Source organism: Grus americana, chromosome 2 (genome assembly GCF_028858705.1).
Source record: "Grus americana isolate bGruAme1 chromosome 2, bGruAme1.mat, whole genome shotgun sequence".
In the NCBI taxonomy this organism is placed as follows: domain Eukaryota; kingdom Metazoa; phylum Chordata; class Aves; order Gruiformes; family Gruidae; genus Grus; species Grus americana.
In genome coordinates, this window is record NC_072853.1 from 125,228,778 (window position 1) to 125,249,410 (window position 20,633).

The 20,633-nt window shown below is 39.0% G+C and overlaps 1 protein-coding gene across 6 annotated transcripts in view; it reads right to left on the reverse strand.

The window, feature by feature from the left end:
* Positions 1 to 20,633, reverse strand: part of RBMS3 (RNA binding motif single stranded interacting protein 3) — a 720,759-nt gene that overhangs the window by 485,137 nt on the left and 214,989 nt on the right. For 5 of the 6 annotated variants that reach the window (XM_054815906.1, XM_054815907.1, XM_054815905.1 and 2 more), the window contains one exon: positions 14,893 to 15,066. In XM_054815906.1, the coding sequence (XP_054671881.1) occupies positions 14,893 to 15,066 (174 nt within the window). Of the gene's footprint in view, positions 1 to 10,502; positions 10,565 to 14,892; positions 15,067 to 20,633 lie in introns of those variants that run through there. The other variant, XM_054815914.1, reaches the window with a different exon arrangement.

Here is a 20,633-nt window from a genome sequence, read left to right on the forward strand (position 1 = left end):
CAGTCCCAAATGGTTTAAATTAATTCCAGATACAAGGAGTAAGATTTATAGAATTTTTAAATATAGGTTAGCCTATTAGACAAGATTTTGAACAGATTTTAACAAATTACATTTGGATTAAAAAGATCATGTATTCATTTATTTATGCCTTATGTTTCAGCTTTGGTCTTAAATCTGTCATAATGCTACAGAGAAGAAAAATATTTTAAGATGGATAAAGATGGGAGAGTAGGAGAGAAAATGAAAAAGTTTATGAACTGCTCTCCATTTCCTACACCGTAAAAGAAATGCACACTCTTCCTATTAAAACCCTGTGGCACCCTGATGCAACTATCACTTCAGTAGCATCTGGCAATGTCAGGTAGGGTTTCTTGAAGGCTCAGATCTTTTGGCTTCTAAAATAGTAACAAATAACCCAAACCAACACTTTTCTGAATCGCTGTACCAGGCTAAAACAACCTGTATAGGGAGGCAGATTTTTCAAGGGATTTTTTATGTATGACACTAGAGAAACGATGTGGCATCTGAATCACTAATACACATCTGGTGAAAAGGTTCCTTCATTTGCCGTGTGCGTTGTTTAAAAGTAAACACACAAAGAATTTGACAATTTTAATCTTCTGTTTATCTGAGAAACTGGACACCTACTCCTTATACTTAGAAAGAGATTTCCTGTCAGCATTCATGAATTTCTCTCTTGACCCTGAGCAGCGAGAGAAGCAGCCTGAGATATGTTGCAAAGCCCAATGTTTAAAGTTTATATCAATATACACGTGGGACAAAGGTAATTTACTCAGTGAAGGAAGAACCCCCTGCTACATTTAATCATGCTCAAGTACATGGGAAAGTGCCCTTACGGCTGCTGTTTCTCCCTGCCTTTTTAACCCAACTATTGAGAAGCCCTCTTCTTCTCATGAAACACCTTAAACCCAAAGCCTAATTAAACTAGTAAAACACCATTAAACCTGGTGAGCAGACTTATCCCCAGCCACTATGGTTTGAAATTAGGTTTTGGGTGAAGGTAGAGGAAATCGATGTTATGTTCACCCCTTAATGAGAACATAAACACTTCCACATTAAAAGATTATTTTCTTAAAATCCCCACAGGTAGGTGGGGGATTCACTTCACTTGTGAAAGAACAATACATAGGAAAGAAAATAGTGGAAAAAACCAAAAAACCTCTTAGCCTCATGTGAAAAAGGTATTTTCCTTTCTCCCATGATATCAAGAAAAGCCAGAAGGGGACAGAACAAACCAGCATATATATGTGATTAAAGCAACGTGGTCAGGGCAAAACTCAGAGAACCAATTTGCGTCTTTTTAGAACCACAGGAACCAGGCTTGTTTCAGCGTATCAATGCAATAAAGACTTAAGTACATGCAAAGAAGTCCATGTCGGAGTCAAACACACCCCGTGGCAACTTTTGCTCATCAGACCATCAGTGAATACAAACAGGAATATCTTGGTTGAGGCCAATGGGACTTCATTACCTCTGGTCATCTGAGAGCTTGGCTGATTGTATTCTCTACACAGACAGAGCAAGCGTATACAAAGTGGCCTTTTAGAGGGAAAAGCAAAAGTGAAATATCTGTGGGAAACATTCTGCGCAGCGATACAGACCATCACCTGTTCAGACTGGAAGGTGCATTATAAACGTCCAATATATCAGCAAGGAGTCTCATATGCAGCTGCAGATCTGATGGTACCACAGCCATCACTGGACGTCACTGTAGTAAGCACTTCGTTGAAGAAAGCTTCCCTTCCTCACACAACTCAAGTATTGTGCAAAGCAAGAAAAAAGCTTCTCCTTCCAGCTATGTAATTTGGGCAGGATGACTCTCAAGTTTCTCCTACAGTTCCCTGTTTGGACCAGCAACTCATCCCTTTGTGACTGCTCGCCTTATTTACATCTGCTTTTGAATTACACTTGATGCACTTTAGTTTAAAGCAGAATGGGGTATTTTGACTTTGGGTGTAGGAAATTAGATGGGTTTTTTTCTCCAGGCATATGACTTTTAAAAATGTACAAGGTCAGTCTAAAAAGCATTCCTTGAGTGGGAAGGACATCTCTGTTGGGTCTGGTTTTTTGTTGAGTTTTTTTGGGGGTGGAGGGTAGGGTGTTGGCTTTTTTAGGACTAAAATATGGTGAAAATAAAATTCCTTAAGAATGTTACAGGTTACAATCTAAGTTCTCTTTTGCTGAAAGAGATTATATTTGGGTTTTTTTCCCTTCTTCCTTATATTTGACCTGTTATTTACAGGGTTATTAATTTCCCCAAAAACATGATTTAATTGGCACTTTTCCTTCTGTATGGGTTTATCATTCCTTTTTCAGAGGAAAAAAAATCTTTCCTCTCCCCCTCTCTTTTTTTTTCTTAAATAAGGAAAAATATTTTTATTTTTAATCATGCAAGTTACTCTACCCAGAGAGACCACCGCCAACACAAACACCCCTAATGATGTTAACAAGACTAGAAAAAAGGGTTTGTTCACATGGAACATCTTAGAATAAAACACCAAAATTGCATGTAGTCCTTCAAATCAATTAATTTCTTTTTAGTCAGTTAACAAGATTTCAATGCTGGTTGCCCTTTAAAAAGCAGTTATTCATGAAGCCATGCAACTTAGCCTTCACAAAAGCGCTAACATGCTTGGCTTTCTTTTATTAATGTTATGTGATTTTTTTTTTCTACTTCACTAACATTTCAAGGGAAACAAAGTGAATGTCATGTGGTACACTCAGTCCTGGAACAGCAGCACAGCTGTTTATTCCCAGACTCTGAGCATTTTTTAGATCTACACAGAAGTCTGTATTTTCTCTGAAGGGAATTATAGATCTTACCATAAGCAGATATAGTTTCCATCTTCAGTTTGCCTATTGTATGATACTTGGCTGTAAGAACAACAAATCAAATGCTTTGTCCTCTTTCTCTTGCCCTTTTAACCTTGAATTAACTCCTCTGCTGCAAGAAAAGAGGACAAAAAAGCCATGGCAGAGAATCACAAAATTACTCCATTTTGCATTTCAGAAAAATCAAAATGACCAAACATCTGCTTCAGACACCCTCTACTGGAAAGCATCGAGTTTATCTCTCTGCTCTTAAATTAACTGATCCTGTGTAGGAGAGGGGAAAAAAAAAGCATGAATGTTTAACTGCCTGAAAGGACTGGTATCTGTTCTATAAATCATTGTCTTGCATTTCAGGGGAGGAAAAGATTTGATGATTAAATTATTTATTTCAACAAAAGTGGGAAATGTGTATCTGACTTCTTTGACAATGAAGCAGCAAGAAGGACTCTACTCAAAATTCTGTGGCAACTTGCCTTTAGGATTAGACCAGACCTGGTAGGTTTCTCCCAGAAAGGTGCAAGTGTCATAAACTTATCAGCAAGTAAAAATAGGGACTGCAACGAAAAGACTTAGCCAGGATACATACGAACAGTAAACTGACAGGTTTTCCCCACAGGTGGGGAAAAAAGGTCTTGAAACTGGAACTAAATATCTTTAAATTAAATCTCTTCATTTTGTGTAATTCTCAAGCAACAAGTATGCTGGGACACAGCTGCTCTGCAGTTGTAAGTGACCACAGCTAGAAACTCTGTTAGTTTATCCAGTGCAGAATTTTGTTCTGTAAACAGATCTCTTCCATCATTAATCTATTAAATATATTCACTCAGGGCTGAAACCTCTCTGTAGTCAGAGTATCTTAACTCAGTGGTAGGCAGGGTTGCTCTTTAAGGAGTGAGAACTTCCTCCCTTCAGAAACAAATTCTGTGCTACATTTTTGAAGTCTTGGCTCCCATTTTCATCATGGTAAAAGGAAAAACAAAAGAGAAAAAGAAGAAATAAAAAGATTAAATTATCTAAATAAAGATGGATCTACTACCACTGCTTTAAAATCTACATCCCAATGAACTAGTTGGAGAACCTTCACACATGCTTTTCCTCACATAGCAGTGCCAAGAGACTTTGTCCTTAAAAGACTGAAAAGATAATTCTATCAAGCTTCAATCTATAATTAATTTTTTTTACTTTTCTACTCCCAAATAAAGTATTAAGATAAACAGCCTGATTTGGTACCAAGCATTGTTCATCGTATGCTCTCCTTGATGATGCTACAGCTTTCACAACTCTGTTTGACCTGCATAATGTATTATGTGGGGAGTGAATTACATTCCTTTCTTAGACACCACGCAGAATTACAATTTCTTTCCTGGGACTTAGAGGTAAATAATTGCACCTGTCCTCCTTAAGCAGACAAAAGTCACTAAGTAGTGTCCAAATGGAAACAAAGATTTAAAAAGAAAATCACTTTATAGTTTGGCAGGAAAGCAACTCAATCCAACATTTCATCCAGCTGTATACAATATGACGATTTCTACTGGTGCAGCTTCTGAAGAAAGGGAAGTTTTCAATCAAAGAAAGACTAGCTGGATAACAAAGCAAAAATTGAGGTGCTTTCTAGAAGTTTAAGAGAGCCTACTTTTAAAATAAATCACTGACAAAAAAAAAAAAATCAGCAGTACATCTAAGTGTTTGTGGCAAACTTCCTCATTTACATGACACAAATGAAGAAATAAAGATGGGGGGAAAAATAAAGCCGCATGGCTTTTCCAAGAACACACAGAGATGCAGTAGTAGAACCTAGCATAGAGTAGAAGTGAATATGCTGGAACAGACTGCAACCTAGATCCCCTGACAACCTTCACACTTTCATAGAACATAGAATCATAGAATCATTTAGGTTGGAAAAGACCTTTAAGATCATCGAGTCCAACCGTAGAGGGTTTGCGACCACGCTGTACATAAAGGCTGAGTTTTGCTGTTACTGACTGCAAGTGCTTGGCAGAGCTGGTTTCATCAGAGCCATGCTGGCAGACATGCAAGGAAGGGGCACCAGGGCAGAAGGACAGAGCCTCCACAGAGCATTTGCCTTTGGTGCCAGGACATTCCTAGCACCTGACCATGCCAAAGGACTAATGCATAAAAAGATGAGAAAAAAGCACCAAAGGTGAAAATACCATAGAGACTCTCCGCAAAGATCGTTGTGATATTTCCAAACCCTTTCACATTTTTTTCCTCTTGCATGGAAGCTGCCTGTATCCCCAAGGAAGATGGGTATTTGCACATGAACGGACCAAATGGAAAAAACACTGCTGTTTGTAGAACCTAAAGGTAACCTATTTGGTAAAATCCAGGCAGTCCATCTTGCAACTATAAAGAGGAACACCACGGTAAACTATACTAAAATATTGACAGCCCCTAAATAAAATAAAAGCAAATAAACAAAGGAGTGATGCTTTGGCAGGAGATGCCCTTGCAGGAAGCATGTCTCTTTTTACCAAAAGCACAAATGTCTGTATTTAACATCCTTAATGAGAACCTGATACAGGTCAGAAGAGAGACACTGGTTAAAAGCAAAGAACATAGCTAACCGTACCTGCTTTCAGCTAGAAGTTTTGGTCTTCAGGAAACACCTCCATCACCTTATAGTTACAGGGTTTAGAACAAAATTAAACACTGTCTTGGTATATACTTGGAAAACTACAGAAAAACAGCCTGGTTTGACAGATAAGGTACCAACTTGCAATTAAAGAAAACCAAAGCCTACTGCCATTCTTTTCCTTCAACAGCTGCATGACCTTGGGTAGGACCCCTTCTCTCAGTGCCCCTGCTTCCCTTCCTACTTTCTGTCCCATCTAGTTACACGCTTTGGGACAGGGACCTTCTTTTACAGTACGTTGGCACAATTCTGAGGTCAACAGAGTCCTCATCCAGGAAAAAAGTAAACAGAGCACTATGATGAGTTGTTCCTTGAGTAGCATGGAAAAAAAACAGCCTGGTTTCTTCTGGATTTCTGTTTTCACTCTCAAAAACTCCAGCTCCCTCCTTCATGTGTCCTGTGGGAACCCCTTTCACACGTTTCCAGTCTCTCCAACACAGAGTAAGTCCTTCCACAGTAACTTTCATCTTGAAACTGGCCAAAGGTAGAGCAGTGACTGGAAAACAGGCCCAAGACAGACACACAGATCACATTATTTCCCAGGGTGTTTCTTTTAAAGGAAACACAGCTAATAAAAGCAACAGCAAACACTTCAAGAAAGGTGGCAAAGACCAAAATTCAGATTGCTTAGCAGATTAAGCACGGCCATGCAAGGAACTCTAGGATTTTGATCTTTTTTAGATCATGTGCTCTTAACAAAGTGTCTAAATCCCTGGTGGAACATAGGCCAGGAAACAGTAAGGGACAAATGATCTTTGGTCAGCATTTGGGTTTCCAATAAAGCAACATTTGAAATTTGTTAAGTGTAAAAACCTGAAATTTCATCAAAAGAACATTTTGATTTTGAGAAATCAGTATTTCCCACAGACATGCATTTCTTCCAGCTCCCTTTGTAAACAGAAGTTGCTGTTGACAGTGCTGTTGAGTATCATCCCATTTACAAAACTGCAATAAATAAAGCCTCAAGGCAAGGAGGTAAGTCTAAGTGCAAGAGCAGAATTTTTATCCCCTATACCTTCACTAAACTGGTGGGTTTATATTAAATCAATACCCCCAAATAAAATTAAGAGAGAAGAGAAAGACTCCATCAGCAAAATTATTTGAAGCAGTATTTGTTCAGATTAGTCCAAAACTCTTCACCTTTGGGGGCTGCAATACAACATGGAAGTCTCCTGAGCACGTTAATTATTTAAAATGAAAGCAACACAGTTGCTGGCCTTTTGAAAGAATCAATCTTTCCAAGAGTGTCAAGTATCTCCAAAACATGTGACAGGTTGGCAGTTTGTAGCATCTACTCTCCAGCCCCAATACCAGGATTTTCTCTGGAGCCTGGAGGAACGCACCACCTTTACTAACAAATCCTGAAGACGACATGTCTGGCTCACTGAAAATGAGATGCAGAAGCTAAATTAGAACCTCGGACCTCCTATTTGCTAAATTAAAGCAGAAAACCAAAACCAAAATAAACATTAGAAGCACGTATATACATATATATAGACACACACACATATATGAATGTAGACACAAATACGTGTAGAGATATGTATAGGTAGATATATATCTGTAGCTGTAAATTATAGACATTTACTGAGATCTGTATTTACTGCCTCCTACAAGTCTATTTTACATTCTAAATTTAGGGAATTTTCTTCCCTTCTTTCAAAAAAAAAAAAAAAAGAAGAAAGAAAAAAGGCAGCATCTGGTTTGTATTTTTCAAGTCTATTCAAAAATACCTTCTTTCTGCATGTATCTGCCACTTCAGTATGAAGAAGAAAAACGTAGAATCAGCAAGAAAATTCCATAGAGTCTGTTTGTAAACAAAAAGTTCCCATCTCCTACAAGGTTGGTATTATTAGCACTAGGAGGTGGTGGGAAACTTTTCAGCAGTACGTATTTTACCAATATTGTGGATATATATCTATACATACTTTTTGGTCATTTCAAAGATTTCAATTATATTTTCTACAAAGAAATCCTTGTTATTGAAAATAAGTGCACAAGAGTTACATACAGAGGTTTTTGTCCAATCTTGTTAATATTAATAGTTCAGAAAAAAACATTTTGCCCTGTGTTTTTTGTGTGAAATGGTTTTTTTCTCTTAAAATACAAGCTAGAGACAAATCTATAAAAGATGTCAACAAATATCAATCCACAACATTCTTCAATTAATTTGTTGAGAAACAATAACAGGACATAATATGTGATGCGTAAATGAATAGTGGTTACAGGAAAAAAAAAAAAACATTAAAACAGCATTCACACATAAAAATCAGAATTCTGAAACCAAACATCTCCAAACTGAAATTTAGGTGGAATTTCTCTTTTTAGACTTTTTGAAAAAATATTCAGTTGAAACATTTGCGTTATCAGTGCTCTCCGCTCTGAGAGGCCCTGCCATTTCCGACCAGGGCAATCACCTTCAAACTGTAATTGCCATCCACCCAAAGCCCTCCAGAAAGGAAAACCTCACTTGGGCAACCTGAGCCACCCATGGGCAGTGGCCTTTCACAAGCCACATTAGCCCTCCTGGGTCTGGCGGGCCGCAACCGCAACATCGTACCTTTGCAGGAGCCAAGCAGAGCCACAGACAGCATTTAACACAATTACCACAGCATCATATATATATATTTAAATAAAACTACTCTTTGAGGTAAAATATAGTAAACTACTTTGGCTAAAGTCCTATATTACCGGTGACTTTTCCCTACAACCCTTCACGGAAGTTCAATTTCAAAGGTTAATACACAAAACAAATACACTGGATACCTCAAAGGCTGAATGTAAAACACATTCGTGATTTCGTGATTTTTTTTTAATTTTTTTTTTAAAGGCCTGGCCAAGTTTTAATGGGCTGTCACACACGAATGATTATGAAAGCACTACAATGAACTGAGCTGATAAGCTGATCTGATCAGAATTAACTGCATGTGATTGCTGCTTTGAAAAGCTGGCCTAAAGAGGCAGCATTGAAAGCAATCTCACAAGTCACTGGTACCGCTTGCCTCAGCTATAAGTAAGCACAGATGGTGAGAAAAGTTAATTAAGAGACATATTTGTTTGGGGGTTTGAAATTTCCACCCTCTCTTCCCCAAAGAAGCTGAGCCACAGTGAAAATGTGTTTTACGTTTGCGGCCTAATAAGTTCATGTTTTTGAGGCTCTGTTCCTGTAGATGGAGGTAATAGATAAACAGAATAAATAATTTATGTCAGCAGTTAGCATATGGATTTGCACTTGATCACTAAGCTACTCATTGCACCTGATAGCTACAACATCTTGTCAATTAAAAATATTCCTATCTCCACAATTCTTCATTTACTTTCCTCCTACCCAGCACAGCTTTTCTCTTATACCACAACTGACACCCAGCAACGGCGATGTCATCCTTTTCATTCTCACTTTAATGACTGCCTCTTTCATTTGCTCCCTCACTTTTTCTTACAGTATTTCATAAGGAACATATCAGCAATTTACAAAAAATAGCTTCTGGTGATAAACCTATTTTTTCTCCTGGTTGGGAACTCTCTTTCCCACCTCTCTCCAGCCCACACTTGAGCTTTCCCAAGATTAACTAATGGGCTTCTGAAGCTGGGGCTATGACAGTGCTCTGTAAAGTGATCACTATCTTTAGAGGATCAAAATATATTCCTTACACTCTATATTCTGTAAGACTATGACCAGAGTGTCATGTAGCAGACATTTGGCTCAATGGTCCTTCAACAGAGTATGACTCTTTCGACCCATTTCCACTTTTTTAACCTGTGGCTATTACAATGACAACGGCCAGTAGCACTGAAGAAATACTGGCTGCAGAATGGTAGGGACCAATCTCACAAGAAAGGCCCTTGAAGGTAAGAAAGGGTTAATGCTAAGGACAGAGAAAACTGAGATTTCAGAACTTCAAGTGAAATTGAGAGGTTCTTAGAGGGACATTTCCCATTCATGCCTACTGTACTATTTATTTCCTTTCCCATCACTGCTGATTATAAGGATGTGCATGTACAAAAGGAAGTTTCTTCATCTCTAATCAGAGCGGCTCTATTCCATGAATCCACAATCCACTGTTCGTGACATTACAAAATGAATCAGGCAGGAGGCTCAAGCCAGATCAGAAAGTGACAGCTTCTGTTTAAACAGATATCTTGGAAATTAGTAATGATAGAGGATAGTATTATACTGCATAGGCATTTAACTCTTAGCACTGTCTCATTCTCTAAAAAGAGGTGCAACAGAATTACTCACTGGAAAGAACTTGGTATTAAAAAATAATAAATCAGAGTGCTGATCTGTTCTACTTATATTTCTAGAGAAATAAAGGCCTGTTTTGAATAGGACACCCATGGTATATGTATTGAACACTCCCTGGATTTGAGGAAAGTTGCTTCATAAAACATTATCTTTGTATTATAGCATATGGTCACATCATTTATGGTCTACATTAAGAATTTGGCATGTATTGGTATATTGCTTGTCAGTCTTACTTCTGTGCTACAGAACCGATTTTGAGCAGGATATTACACTTACAAGAATGCGTTCCCTAACTAGGTTTACATTTCAGATGACAGGATCACATTAGAAGACTAGAGATTGACACCCAAGACCAGCTCTGCGTTGACAACCTTCCTACGTCATTCTGCAAGGATTTTAGCCAAAACTATGTACATTTTTTAGCCAAAATCTATGTACATAAATATATATACACACAAACTAATAATTTAGCCATTAGATGTATATGTATACATACAAATTAATAATTGTGTCTCACATTCCCAGGTGGTCCCTAAACATTGTATTATCTAATCACATAAAAATGGCAGGTTTTCTAATTTTATAAATGTACACAAAATAAGTTGTTAAAAAAGTCAGTCACTGAGAGCTCGGTACAGATCTTAATCCAATTTGTGTGGCAATGACCAAAACAGTCAGTTTACGTAAAGCATTACAGCTGTGTAATATTGCAGTCCTGCAGTTCTGTCATCAGCAATGAGGGTTACCTACCTGCCATTGGAAATTTTTCCGATGGACTCTGCATAGTCATGCTGACAGTGAGTAGGACCTTCCATTAGTGTTGCCCACAGTGACAGCCTTGCTCCCTTTCAGCTCTTCTCTCCAAGGATTGTCAGCGGGAAAGTGTAAAAGGAGCTATAGCTCCTTCTACTGGGTCTTAAGATTCTTTAGATTAAAGATTTGAAATCCTGCTAGGGCTCAGAGAAGTGAGTGAAAGAAGGCCAGTAGCGTCTCATAGAGCTTTGCGTCACATTTTCTGAATTCTGCTTTGCACATTCTCACTAACAGCGTAATTTCAGAAGCAATCACGCATTTAAAGAAGTTAGCAGAAAGAAGTCTGGGGACAGACTGTTGGAATGGGGACAGAAGTACTGCTAAGCAAACTGATTGTCTGATCCACATATGACATCTCAGATGTAACAGCTTGTAAACATTATCTGTAGAGCTCCAAATAATAACTTTACAGATTTAACCAATCATGCTTTGAAGGCTGTCACTGATCTAGTGGAGCATGACCAAATCCCGTTAGAGTGCAGAATAGATTCTAACCGAAAGTCTTACATATGCTAAGCTGCGTATCTAGATAAGGAATACAAAGACATCACATATGCTACAGATATGTATGCGCATGAAGAAATTAATACATGCGACTAAATGCATCATCCCATGGGCCTACAACAAAGGTTTCAAACCCTGCAGCGTAACTCAGTCTGCAGCAGTATTGTGTGTTTCATCAAAGACTATCACATTGACAAACTCCTTCCTAAGTAAGGATGGACTTCTGCATAAGTGAGCGTGGCAGATACCTGTGACTGCTACATAAGTATTCAAGAAAGACATAAGAGTCTACCTTACAACTTCAACTGAAATAATAGTCCAAAGCAGATGAGATCTGTGTTTTGTTTGCCCACTTTGCACATGTACTTCTTTAAAATTACAGCACAATGTAAGAAGTCATTTGTTACAGTTAATTCACTGGATGAGATTTCCTAAGATCTGCTGAAATTCTATCGTCCTTCCAGCAAAATGTGGAAATTAAGTGAGTCTTTGAGGCACTGGAAAAAGCATGGGTAGGAAACCTGCACAGATGTGAAAGTGCTCAAAGGACGGTTCCCATCTTGCCCAGTGGGGATAATCAGAATTACTTTGACTATTTTTTTTATCTTCCTTTTTATTTTCCTTGTGTGAAGAAAGCTCAAGAGAAATGCATGTTAGATGGCCAGGTATCTCCTCCTATTCTGAGCACTACATGCTGTATTTCTCTGGCTGGAAGCCTCTGCATGTAAATGCCAGGGGAATGTCTAGCCCCTAATATCAAAACCAAGTCATCATATACTTTGTAAGGGCCATCTACCACATCATCACTCATATTAGTATACATAGATCCTACAGGGTATCCTGCCTCCCAGTATAGCTAGAAGTTAGCATCTTGTTTGTTCATACGCTGCATTGCACTGTTGACTGTGATGATATGCAGTCTTTTCTTTCCCTTAGATAACTCCAAGAGCTGAAAAATTACTGTTTAAACAAACTTCCTGTTCTTTTCTTTCCTAGGGTGAAAAGACTGCTTTTAATCAACGATTGCAGCACTATGGAAGAGAGATGCACAGTGTGCTCTCAGATAAAATAGAATAAACCCCCCACCTTTGCCTCAGACATATTTCTCGGGACCAGCCAGAGTCGTAAGGGTCTCTGAACACTGCACTTTGTGTGATATTTTTTCTTCCATTTAGAAAAAAAATGAGTTAGATGATTTTATTTTTTTTTTAGTTACATTTGGCCCAATTAACATGAATCTTTTTTGTCTCCTTCAGCTTTTCTCCAAACAGTAGAGAAATCCAAAGCTTTTCTCTTGGCTTTCTCTCCAGGGACTAATATCTTTAAGTACTTCAAGGCCAGATCCAACTCCCTGACATTTGTCTGCCTTGAACTGGCAAAGCGCTCGTAAGTTTGTTAGCCTCCAAAGCGTCAAGAAACTACAGTGATCTTTAGACATATTCCATGTGGGAGGTTTTGCAGAAACAGCTTCATACAGCAATAAAACCTACAGCTTGTTCTGGTCAACCTGTGTCAGATGAGGGCAAATAAAATCCTCTGAAGTATAGTAGATATCCAGTTGAGCGTGTTTCACTGGGAAGATTCATGAATAAAGAAGCTCCTCCGTATCCAGCTTTTATCGTTGTCATTTGCCATGGAAGTGTTGGTTTGAGCCCAGATTAAACAAATCTAAGTTAGAAACAGGAACCAGACTAATTCTAACTTTATCGTATACACTGCAACAGATATTCAAGCAAATATTAAGGCATTGTTTTCTTTTGGAAAACTTGACCCTCATCTGATGCTGCAGGAGGGAGGAGCTGAGTTTGCTGGACTGCCTTGCCCATGCCCCACTTACGGCCTCACCCCCAGAGCGTGCAGAAGCAGGGAAGGTATGGAAAAAGTATGTGATCCCAGTGGTAGGCACTGCAATGACAGTTAACCTGTTACAGCATCTTACCACCAGCCTAGGAAATCAGTCCAGTTATCTGCTGAGTAGCACCTCAGCAGAGCTCCTCAGATGAGCAAGAGCCAAGAAATGTGCCAAGTTTTCTAAACAGTTGAATCCAGGGACACTGAGGGCAGGACTAATCAAACAATTTAGTTGTTTATCTCGTGCTCATCTACTTCGTTTTAGCATTTTGCATCTGCACAAAGGTTTATGCAACTCTGAAATCTCTACTTACCAGCAATCAGCTAAATCGACTTCCAGATTGAAGTATCATTTCCAACAACTACTTATTAAGGTGCTCTACAAAAACAAGTATTGTACAGGTAAAGCAATTCTACTTGAGGTACCATCAGCTTTAGTGTAAACAAAGGAAAGAGGAATTGTGGAATTAGTCTAAAAAAGACTCCCATGCCTTGACCGACATTGTAATTCATATGGATAAGAAGACGTCTCAATTTTTAAACCATCTTAGAGGAAGTATAGCATTCTTCTGGTATGCTCTTTTCCTTGGTAGAGTCAAAGCTTGACTCAAAGAGAGGGTAGTGTTTATTCTAAATGATCAAAGTTAAGGAGCAGTTAATTACTTGAATACCCACAGTTTAAGTTAAATTAAGCTGTGCAGGGACTCTTTTTGAGCCATCATTCTAAACAAGGAAAATATCTGTCCCCTTCTAGTGCCAAATACACTTTTTTCCTTCACAACAGTTTTTATCATTTTCAATGACGCCGTAATGGAATTGAGCAAACAGCAGAATCCATAGAGATGTTTAATTCATTCTGAGATCTCACCACCTCAGAAAAGAGATAAGATTTTACAAATTTATTCCCCTCCTTTATTTCAATTACCATGTTAATGCTTGAGACAATTCCTAACTCAAACTTCTGGCCAAAAGTCTGTTGGCAGGTAAGATGGCAGATCTAAATCAAATCACAAAGATCCTGCAATAAGATTGCATAGCACAATTTCCCCTCTGTAATAAAAGCTTCATTTTCCCCTATTTTCCTACTGGAATTCACTATAGGATAGCAAAACTTCATTACATACACATGACAGGATGTTAAGATAGTACGCCATTTAAGAAGTTCTAACAATATCCAAAGCTCAGTTCAAATCCAAACATTAAAACAACAAAGTGTAGGGTGGGAAACAAGGAAGATTGCTTACACTAATGAGGTCTTCCCCGGTTAACTCTCTCAGAGTCTTTCAAAAACAGAAACTAAAAGAATGAAAGGGCTCTGCTATAAGCAGTCTGCTACACCAATATGACAAAACCCACCATCAGCCTTCAGTTGTGACCCTTTCATGGCTGTCAAATTAAAACACACAACAACAGTGAGCCCCCCTCCCCGTTCTTTTTGGCCACCAGTTCATGCAAATTACAGAAGACCAATAGTCTTTGCTTAGCAACAAGATTGCATCTTCACTACTGATCGCATTAATGATAAAGTAGTGAATATTAACAAATCTAACGATGAGAAGAGATGCCCTCCTTCACTGACTCATCCGTACAATTTAAAATCTCTGAAATAGAAAGAATAATTCATTCATCTAACAGACTCACTAGAAACAGAAAAGAAGCCATCAATAATACTGCTTTCCAGCCCACATCCCTGACACTAAACCCAGGCACACAACAGTAATTTCATGCAAGGAGAAGGATTGCTAAATGTACAAAAATATATGTATTTCTACTGAGCCATGAAACTTTCACATTTGCTTACGTCTTAGACTCATTCTAATACTTTCTAGAGTTACGGTTAGTACACATGAGCTGTCCTGACTGCCATGGGACACAAAGAGCGCTGGCGAAGTGTGCTGAACTGAGCGCCTCCACCTCCCAGGGAATCACACAGCTCATTTGGGTAACTGCAGAAAAGGTTATAATTACTTACAGCAGGATGTCCAGCACAGTAGGTGTAGCTAGCATGAGACTGGTAGTGCAAGCTTGCTCTTGGAAAGGTGTATGTATTCCAAGCAGGTTGGCTGCTATTCCACTGGGAGCTAAAGCCAGGGCTCATGGTCACTCTCGATTTACTGTTTTGGTACGTTCTCACTGTGGAGCTGGACTATCAAAAAAGAAAAAAATGCAACGTAAAAATAGCTTTTAGGGTAGAATACAAACAATGCAGCTACATATCATCATTGTGCATATACATACTGCCACATGGTCTGGAACAAACTTGAACATTTCCTGTAAGGAACTGGGAAAAGCAAAAAATTGATTCTTTCAAAGATATCAGTGAAACAGCTACGTCGCTGTAATGCCCAAAAGACTGATGACTGTTAGACTTCAGGCTGGGATGTAAAATCAAATGAGCAATAGATAAGTGATTGAGATAAGGGGATGTTCTGAAAATGTGTAGAGGGTGCAATCCTGCAAGATTAATAGTTGAAACTTCCATAATTTTTTATTATAATGAACTAAATATTGACATTTATTGAGCTCCTGATCAGCTATGCCCATTTTACAATAAATGGCAGTTTGGGGCCAATGTTTAGATATATATATTGAAGTCTTGAAATCCCATCTAGTGGCTAGGTAAGGCCAAGCCATCACAAAGCTACCCCTACATTTCAAATATGTAACCTTCTAAACAGACTATGAAACATTTTTAAATTACTTAAAATGCAGAAGAAAAAAACCCAACAAAATCTTAATATTTTTTTTTTAAAGTTAATTCAATAATTTCATCTGAATGTAGCCCAGACTACGGATATGTAATTCAGTTTCATTCTTTCTGGCTTTCTCTCATTTTACTTTGTTTTAACTGCAGTTTTCTGCTTCTAGTCCTCGTTTTATAATAACATTCCTAATAAATGCTTGCACTGATAGGGATGGTTTATTAGGGCAGGGGAAAAAAATCCGCTTTCAAAAAAAAGTAGAAGATGCATTAAAAGTGGGTGCACTTTTAGCAGATATTTAGATTGGTCTTCAAAGACATGCAAATGTACTTTTTCCTCCATATTCTGTTCTGCATTTGGGTTTTGCTTGCTTTCTTTTTATTGGCAAAGGTGTTCTCAATATCCCATGCAAATTTACACCAACTAATTGCAATTATGATAAACCCGAAACTGTTCTTTTTAAAGCATTAAATTCACAGTGACCTTAGTACAACAGTGAAAGCTTGAGAAATATGAACACAAATAATATTTCTTAGAAATGCATATAAATGTCCCTGTTAGTAAATTGATGCTATCAATTTCAAAAGCTATACTCAAGAGTGACGCTTCATTTATTTTTACCCTCCTTTCAAAGACAACTTTTATAGGCGAAATATGTAGCATTAACCAAATATCAATATGGGCCACCATCGAACAAGGTGTTTCACACAGGCCAAGATTATCCTTACGCTGAAGTGCTTACAAGATAAATGAGAAGGTCAGGGAAAGGATGAAGGAGCAGAGTCTGAGGCTGAAGCAGAGAAAACAGCTTGACAAACATGACTTTCAGTTTCATTTCAATGCTTCAGCTCAGCTTCATCGGAAGAGGATTAGTGAAATGGAAGGAAAAGGGGACGGAGAGAAGACATGTAAAAAGGTTTCAAGGACACATTCGAGCTATAAAAATATATACCCTGTATAATCTTTCCGGTTTTTAATACTGTAGTTAGGTGAGCCGGTTGTAGAGACTACAGGCCACGCTGGCATCGGCTGAACATGCCCTCTTCATTTCATTTAATTTTCAAAAGTTTAAGTACACAAAGTTTGCTTCGGTTATCAATTGCTGTATAAACTTTAAGTTCAAGAAAAGGCCAAACTACTTCCTGCATGTGTTTATTTCCTGCGCCGCCGATTAGGAAGCCTGAAAAGAGCAGTTTCCGCTCACCAGTTCTCAATATCTCGACAGATTCGCCTCCCGCCCCCACCCCTAAGCGAAGGGCTCCTGCGGTGTGATTTCTAAAGATTTAACTTACGACTAGCTGAACACAAAGCGTATGAATGAACACTAAAACCCACACTAAACTCTCATTAGTCACTGTGTGTGACAAGTGGTTACTTTGTTCTTACAAAAGGCTTTAGGGAAAAAAAAAATCTGCCCCTACAGTTAAAGGGGCTTATTTGAAATAAATCTTTTTGTATGAATTTAAATCATGACAAATCAAAGGAAAGAGGCTATGGCTACAGCCAGAAAAAAAAAAAAGAAGGGTTTTAATGTTTTTTTTTTTTCTTTTTTTTTTCTTCTCCTTTTACCCTCTTTCCCCAAGGAGCAGAAACTGCATTTTCTTTCCTTTGACATATTACTTATCTTTCAGATTGCTCCTCAAAGGCAAATCTCTCTTCCTGGGCCCTGGTAGACTTGCTTCTACATGAGAGATGAAGGCTAGGTTTTGTTTCGGACAGATCAAGTAGATTTTTAGCCATAATGTACTTCTCTGTGTACATTTCTCCCCTTTATAAACATCAGGTATTCGAGTGTGGCTGCTTATTAACTCCTCTTGAGGAGTTCATCCCCTGCTGAATATTCTGTGAATATTGAGCTGCTGTATCCTAACAATAGCTTCGCTCCTTCCTATTATTTCTGATGGGTCTGCATTGTATGGACCAGTGGAAAATATCTGTGGCTGATGGGATGTGAAGATGCATTGTCCGCTGTGATAATTGTTTACTGATTATTTTCACTATGGCAGCAAACTCCACTACAGTAAGGAGAGACGTGCTGTTAGCACTATACGGACGTGCACATTACCTGTTCCTGTATTAGAGAACAGGAGCAAAAATAAGCCCGTGTTTTTTAAACAGCCTGCCTCAGATGCTGAACAACCTTCTGCCTGTTGACTGAGTTTTGGTTTGCGCTTGCGTGCTATGCAAAACGCCTCCCCGTATCTGCCACCGTGTTGGAGGCACGGTTCAGCCCCGGCACTAAATCCAGGCACAGAGATGAGCCCCTCGGGCCCCTTTCTGCTCCTCCACCCAGCTCCCACCTCGGGGGGGGGCACATTAGAAACAGAAAGCCATGCAGACCATCAAGGATGCGCTGGGTGTCTGTGCTGGTTTTGGCACATGTACCCCACTCCCCCTCGGGGCGGCTGGGCGGCTGTGGGAGGAATGTCCCTGCTCTGAACAGCTTTGTAGGGGGGCTACTATTTTTGACGCGAGAAAAGCTTCTCCGTTTTGCTGGCTTACCTCCAGAAAAAAAACCAAACCAAACCAAAAGTCAATACACAAAGACACTCCCAGGATAATTGGCTTTGAAATCTTGAAGCTATCCAGGTTGTCAGCCAGAAGAGAGAGACATCTGCACCGCCAGCCACCAAGTTCTGGGACAGCCTGGTCACCGTGCGGCTCTAACCTAGGGTGGTTGGGGAGCTAAGATGTGAGATCAGAGACCCCAAAAGTCGATGTGGAGGGAAAGTGTGAGGAGCAGGAGAGAGGAGCTGTTGTTCCCCATCTCCTGTGCCCGCAGGGGTGGGGAGCGGGCACAGGGTCAGGAATGGAGGAGTGAAGCTGAGCCTGGGAAAAAGGGGTTGGGGAGGAGGTATTGTCTGAATTTGTCCTTGTTTCTCACTATCCAAACTTATTTTAACTGGCAATAAATTAATCTTCCCCAAGTTGAGTCTGGTTTTGCCTGTGACGGTAATTGCTAAGTGATCTCCCTGTCTTTATCTCGACCCACAAGCTTTTCCACCTTATTTTCTGCCCCCGTTTTGTTGAGGAGGGGGAGTGAAAGAGTGGCTGGGTGGGTGTCTGGCAGCCAGCAAAGGTCAACCCACCACAGACTGGCAGGTCTTGTGGCACACAAGCTTTTATTCAGGATTTGAAAGTGCATCTATTTCCCCCTATCTCTATTGATTCCTCCAACAAAAGGTATCGCCTCTCCCCATAACCCTATCTTATTTCTATCAATGTTGTCAATGGAAGACCACTGCTGCCACTCCTGGGACAACCTGATCAGCTTTTCTCAGAAAACTTCTGCACAAAATTATCAGATTACAACAAAAAAGAACTGTTGCCCTCCTTGCTATCTTTTGCCAGAAACAACAAATAGTACAAAGCTAAGGGACAGTTTTCTTTCCCTTGAATAAGTCACTCCAGTACCTTTATACCCTAAAGGTCTGATGCAATCTAAAATTGAGATGAATAAAATTTAAATGTCTAAGCGTATTTCAAAATATGACCCTTTTTTTTCCTGTACCTTAATTTCTCTGGCTTATAAGTATGGATAATCTTACTTTAAAACTTCTAGGCTAACCTTTTTCTCATGTTTGTAAAAGTTTTGAATATTTTTGGACATAAGCATGAGTGAAGTGCAAAGTATTATTAGTATTGTTACTATTTCTTGAGCTTAACTGCTTTCAGTTCTTAGTGCTTTTAATAGCTGATGTGTGAAGTCTAACAGTGGAAAAAATAGAACATAGTATTTATGGAGCACTTTTTATCTTCAAAGCACTGCGCAAATGTTAAATGGTGGCAAAATTTTTGACTGGTGCAGCATTTCCAACTTTTAAAGCAGTTTATAGTAGATGTAAGAACTAGCAGCCACTTTTTCCTATTTGTACGTGAATAAAGCACACCCTTTGACTAGGACACGAAGCAACATAAATAGTCCTGACGTAGCCTTAGTGTTCATGTCATCACACCCATGCTCTCCACTCTTTTGCAATACTGCGTCATCCTGCAGTAAACTAACAGGAAAAATATGTGCTAATTCTGAAATTCTACATCACGCCAAATGCATCTATCAGACACCCTTCTGCCAATGATTCCAAAACACTGTGATTATTATTGGCTTTGGCACTCCAAAAGAAGAGAGGCTCAAATATTCTGCTCTCGTTACCTCTCTACTTGCATTGACTTAAAAAAAAAAAAAAAAAAAGGACAAGTGGGATTAAAGAGGTGTAAATAACATCTGAATTCAGCCTCCCACTACCTCATCTTCTAAAAGCAACTTCCCAGAGCTATGATGTCATCCTAGCCCACACAATTTGAGCTGTCTCCAGTCCCTTGGATTTTGATTACAGAACGGTTCTGTCTTCAGCTGCATCTTCTGGTTTTTTTTGTGAAAGAAATTGTATTTGAAAGGGTGTTCACCCTCTTCCCCCTATGCCTTCAAGGGACTTGACATCCCTTATTTTGGATGTCAAAATGATTACAGGAGTTGGGAAAGGCCAAGTAGAGAAACTGCCACTCTGGAGATACTGCTTGCAGGAACTCTATATGCCTGTATTTGGATCAGACCATGATGCAAAGCACAGTCCTATGCTCTTAAAAGTTTGGATGCTTTACAAAATACTACCGTTCCCATAGAAATCAAAGTTTTCCTATAACCTGGAAAAGTCAGAAATGAAAATAGCTGCCCTGGAACATTATTGCCTGAGCTAAAATTTATTTTCTTGCTCAGAGAAAATATGAATCTGGCAAACCAAATCTGAAGCTAGTTCATCACAAAATCCACCTGAGGGACCTTAAAGATTGTGGTAATTGTGAAATTGAAGAGTGAAGGCATTTTTTTCTCTTTGGGTTGTTATGAAAACTAAACATGGAAGATATTGCAGATTTATTTTTTTTTTAACAGCAGGAAAGAAGAATTTTGTGCTGCTACTTTTCCCAATGTAATCTTTCACTATAGCTTGCAAATCTCTTACAGTCTAGAACCAGACTCCATCTGTTCCAGTAAGAACTGAACTCTTAATAT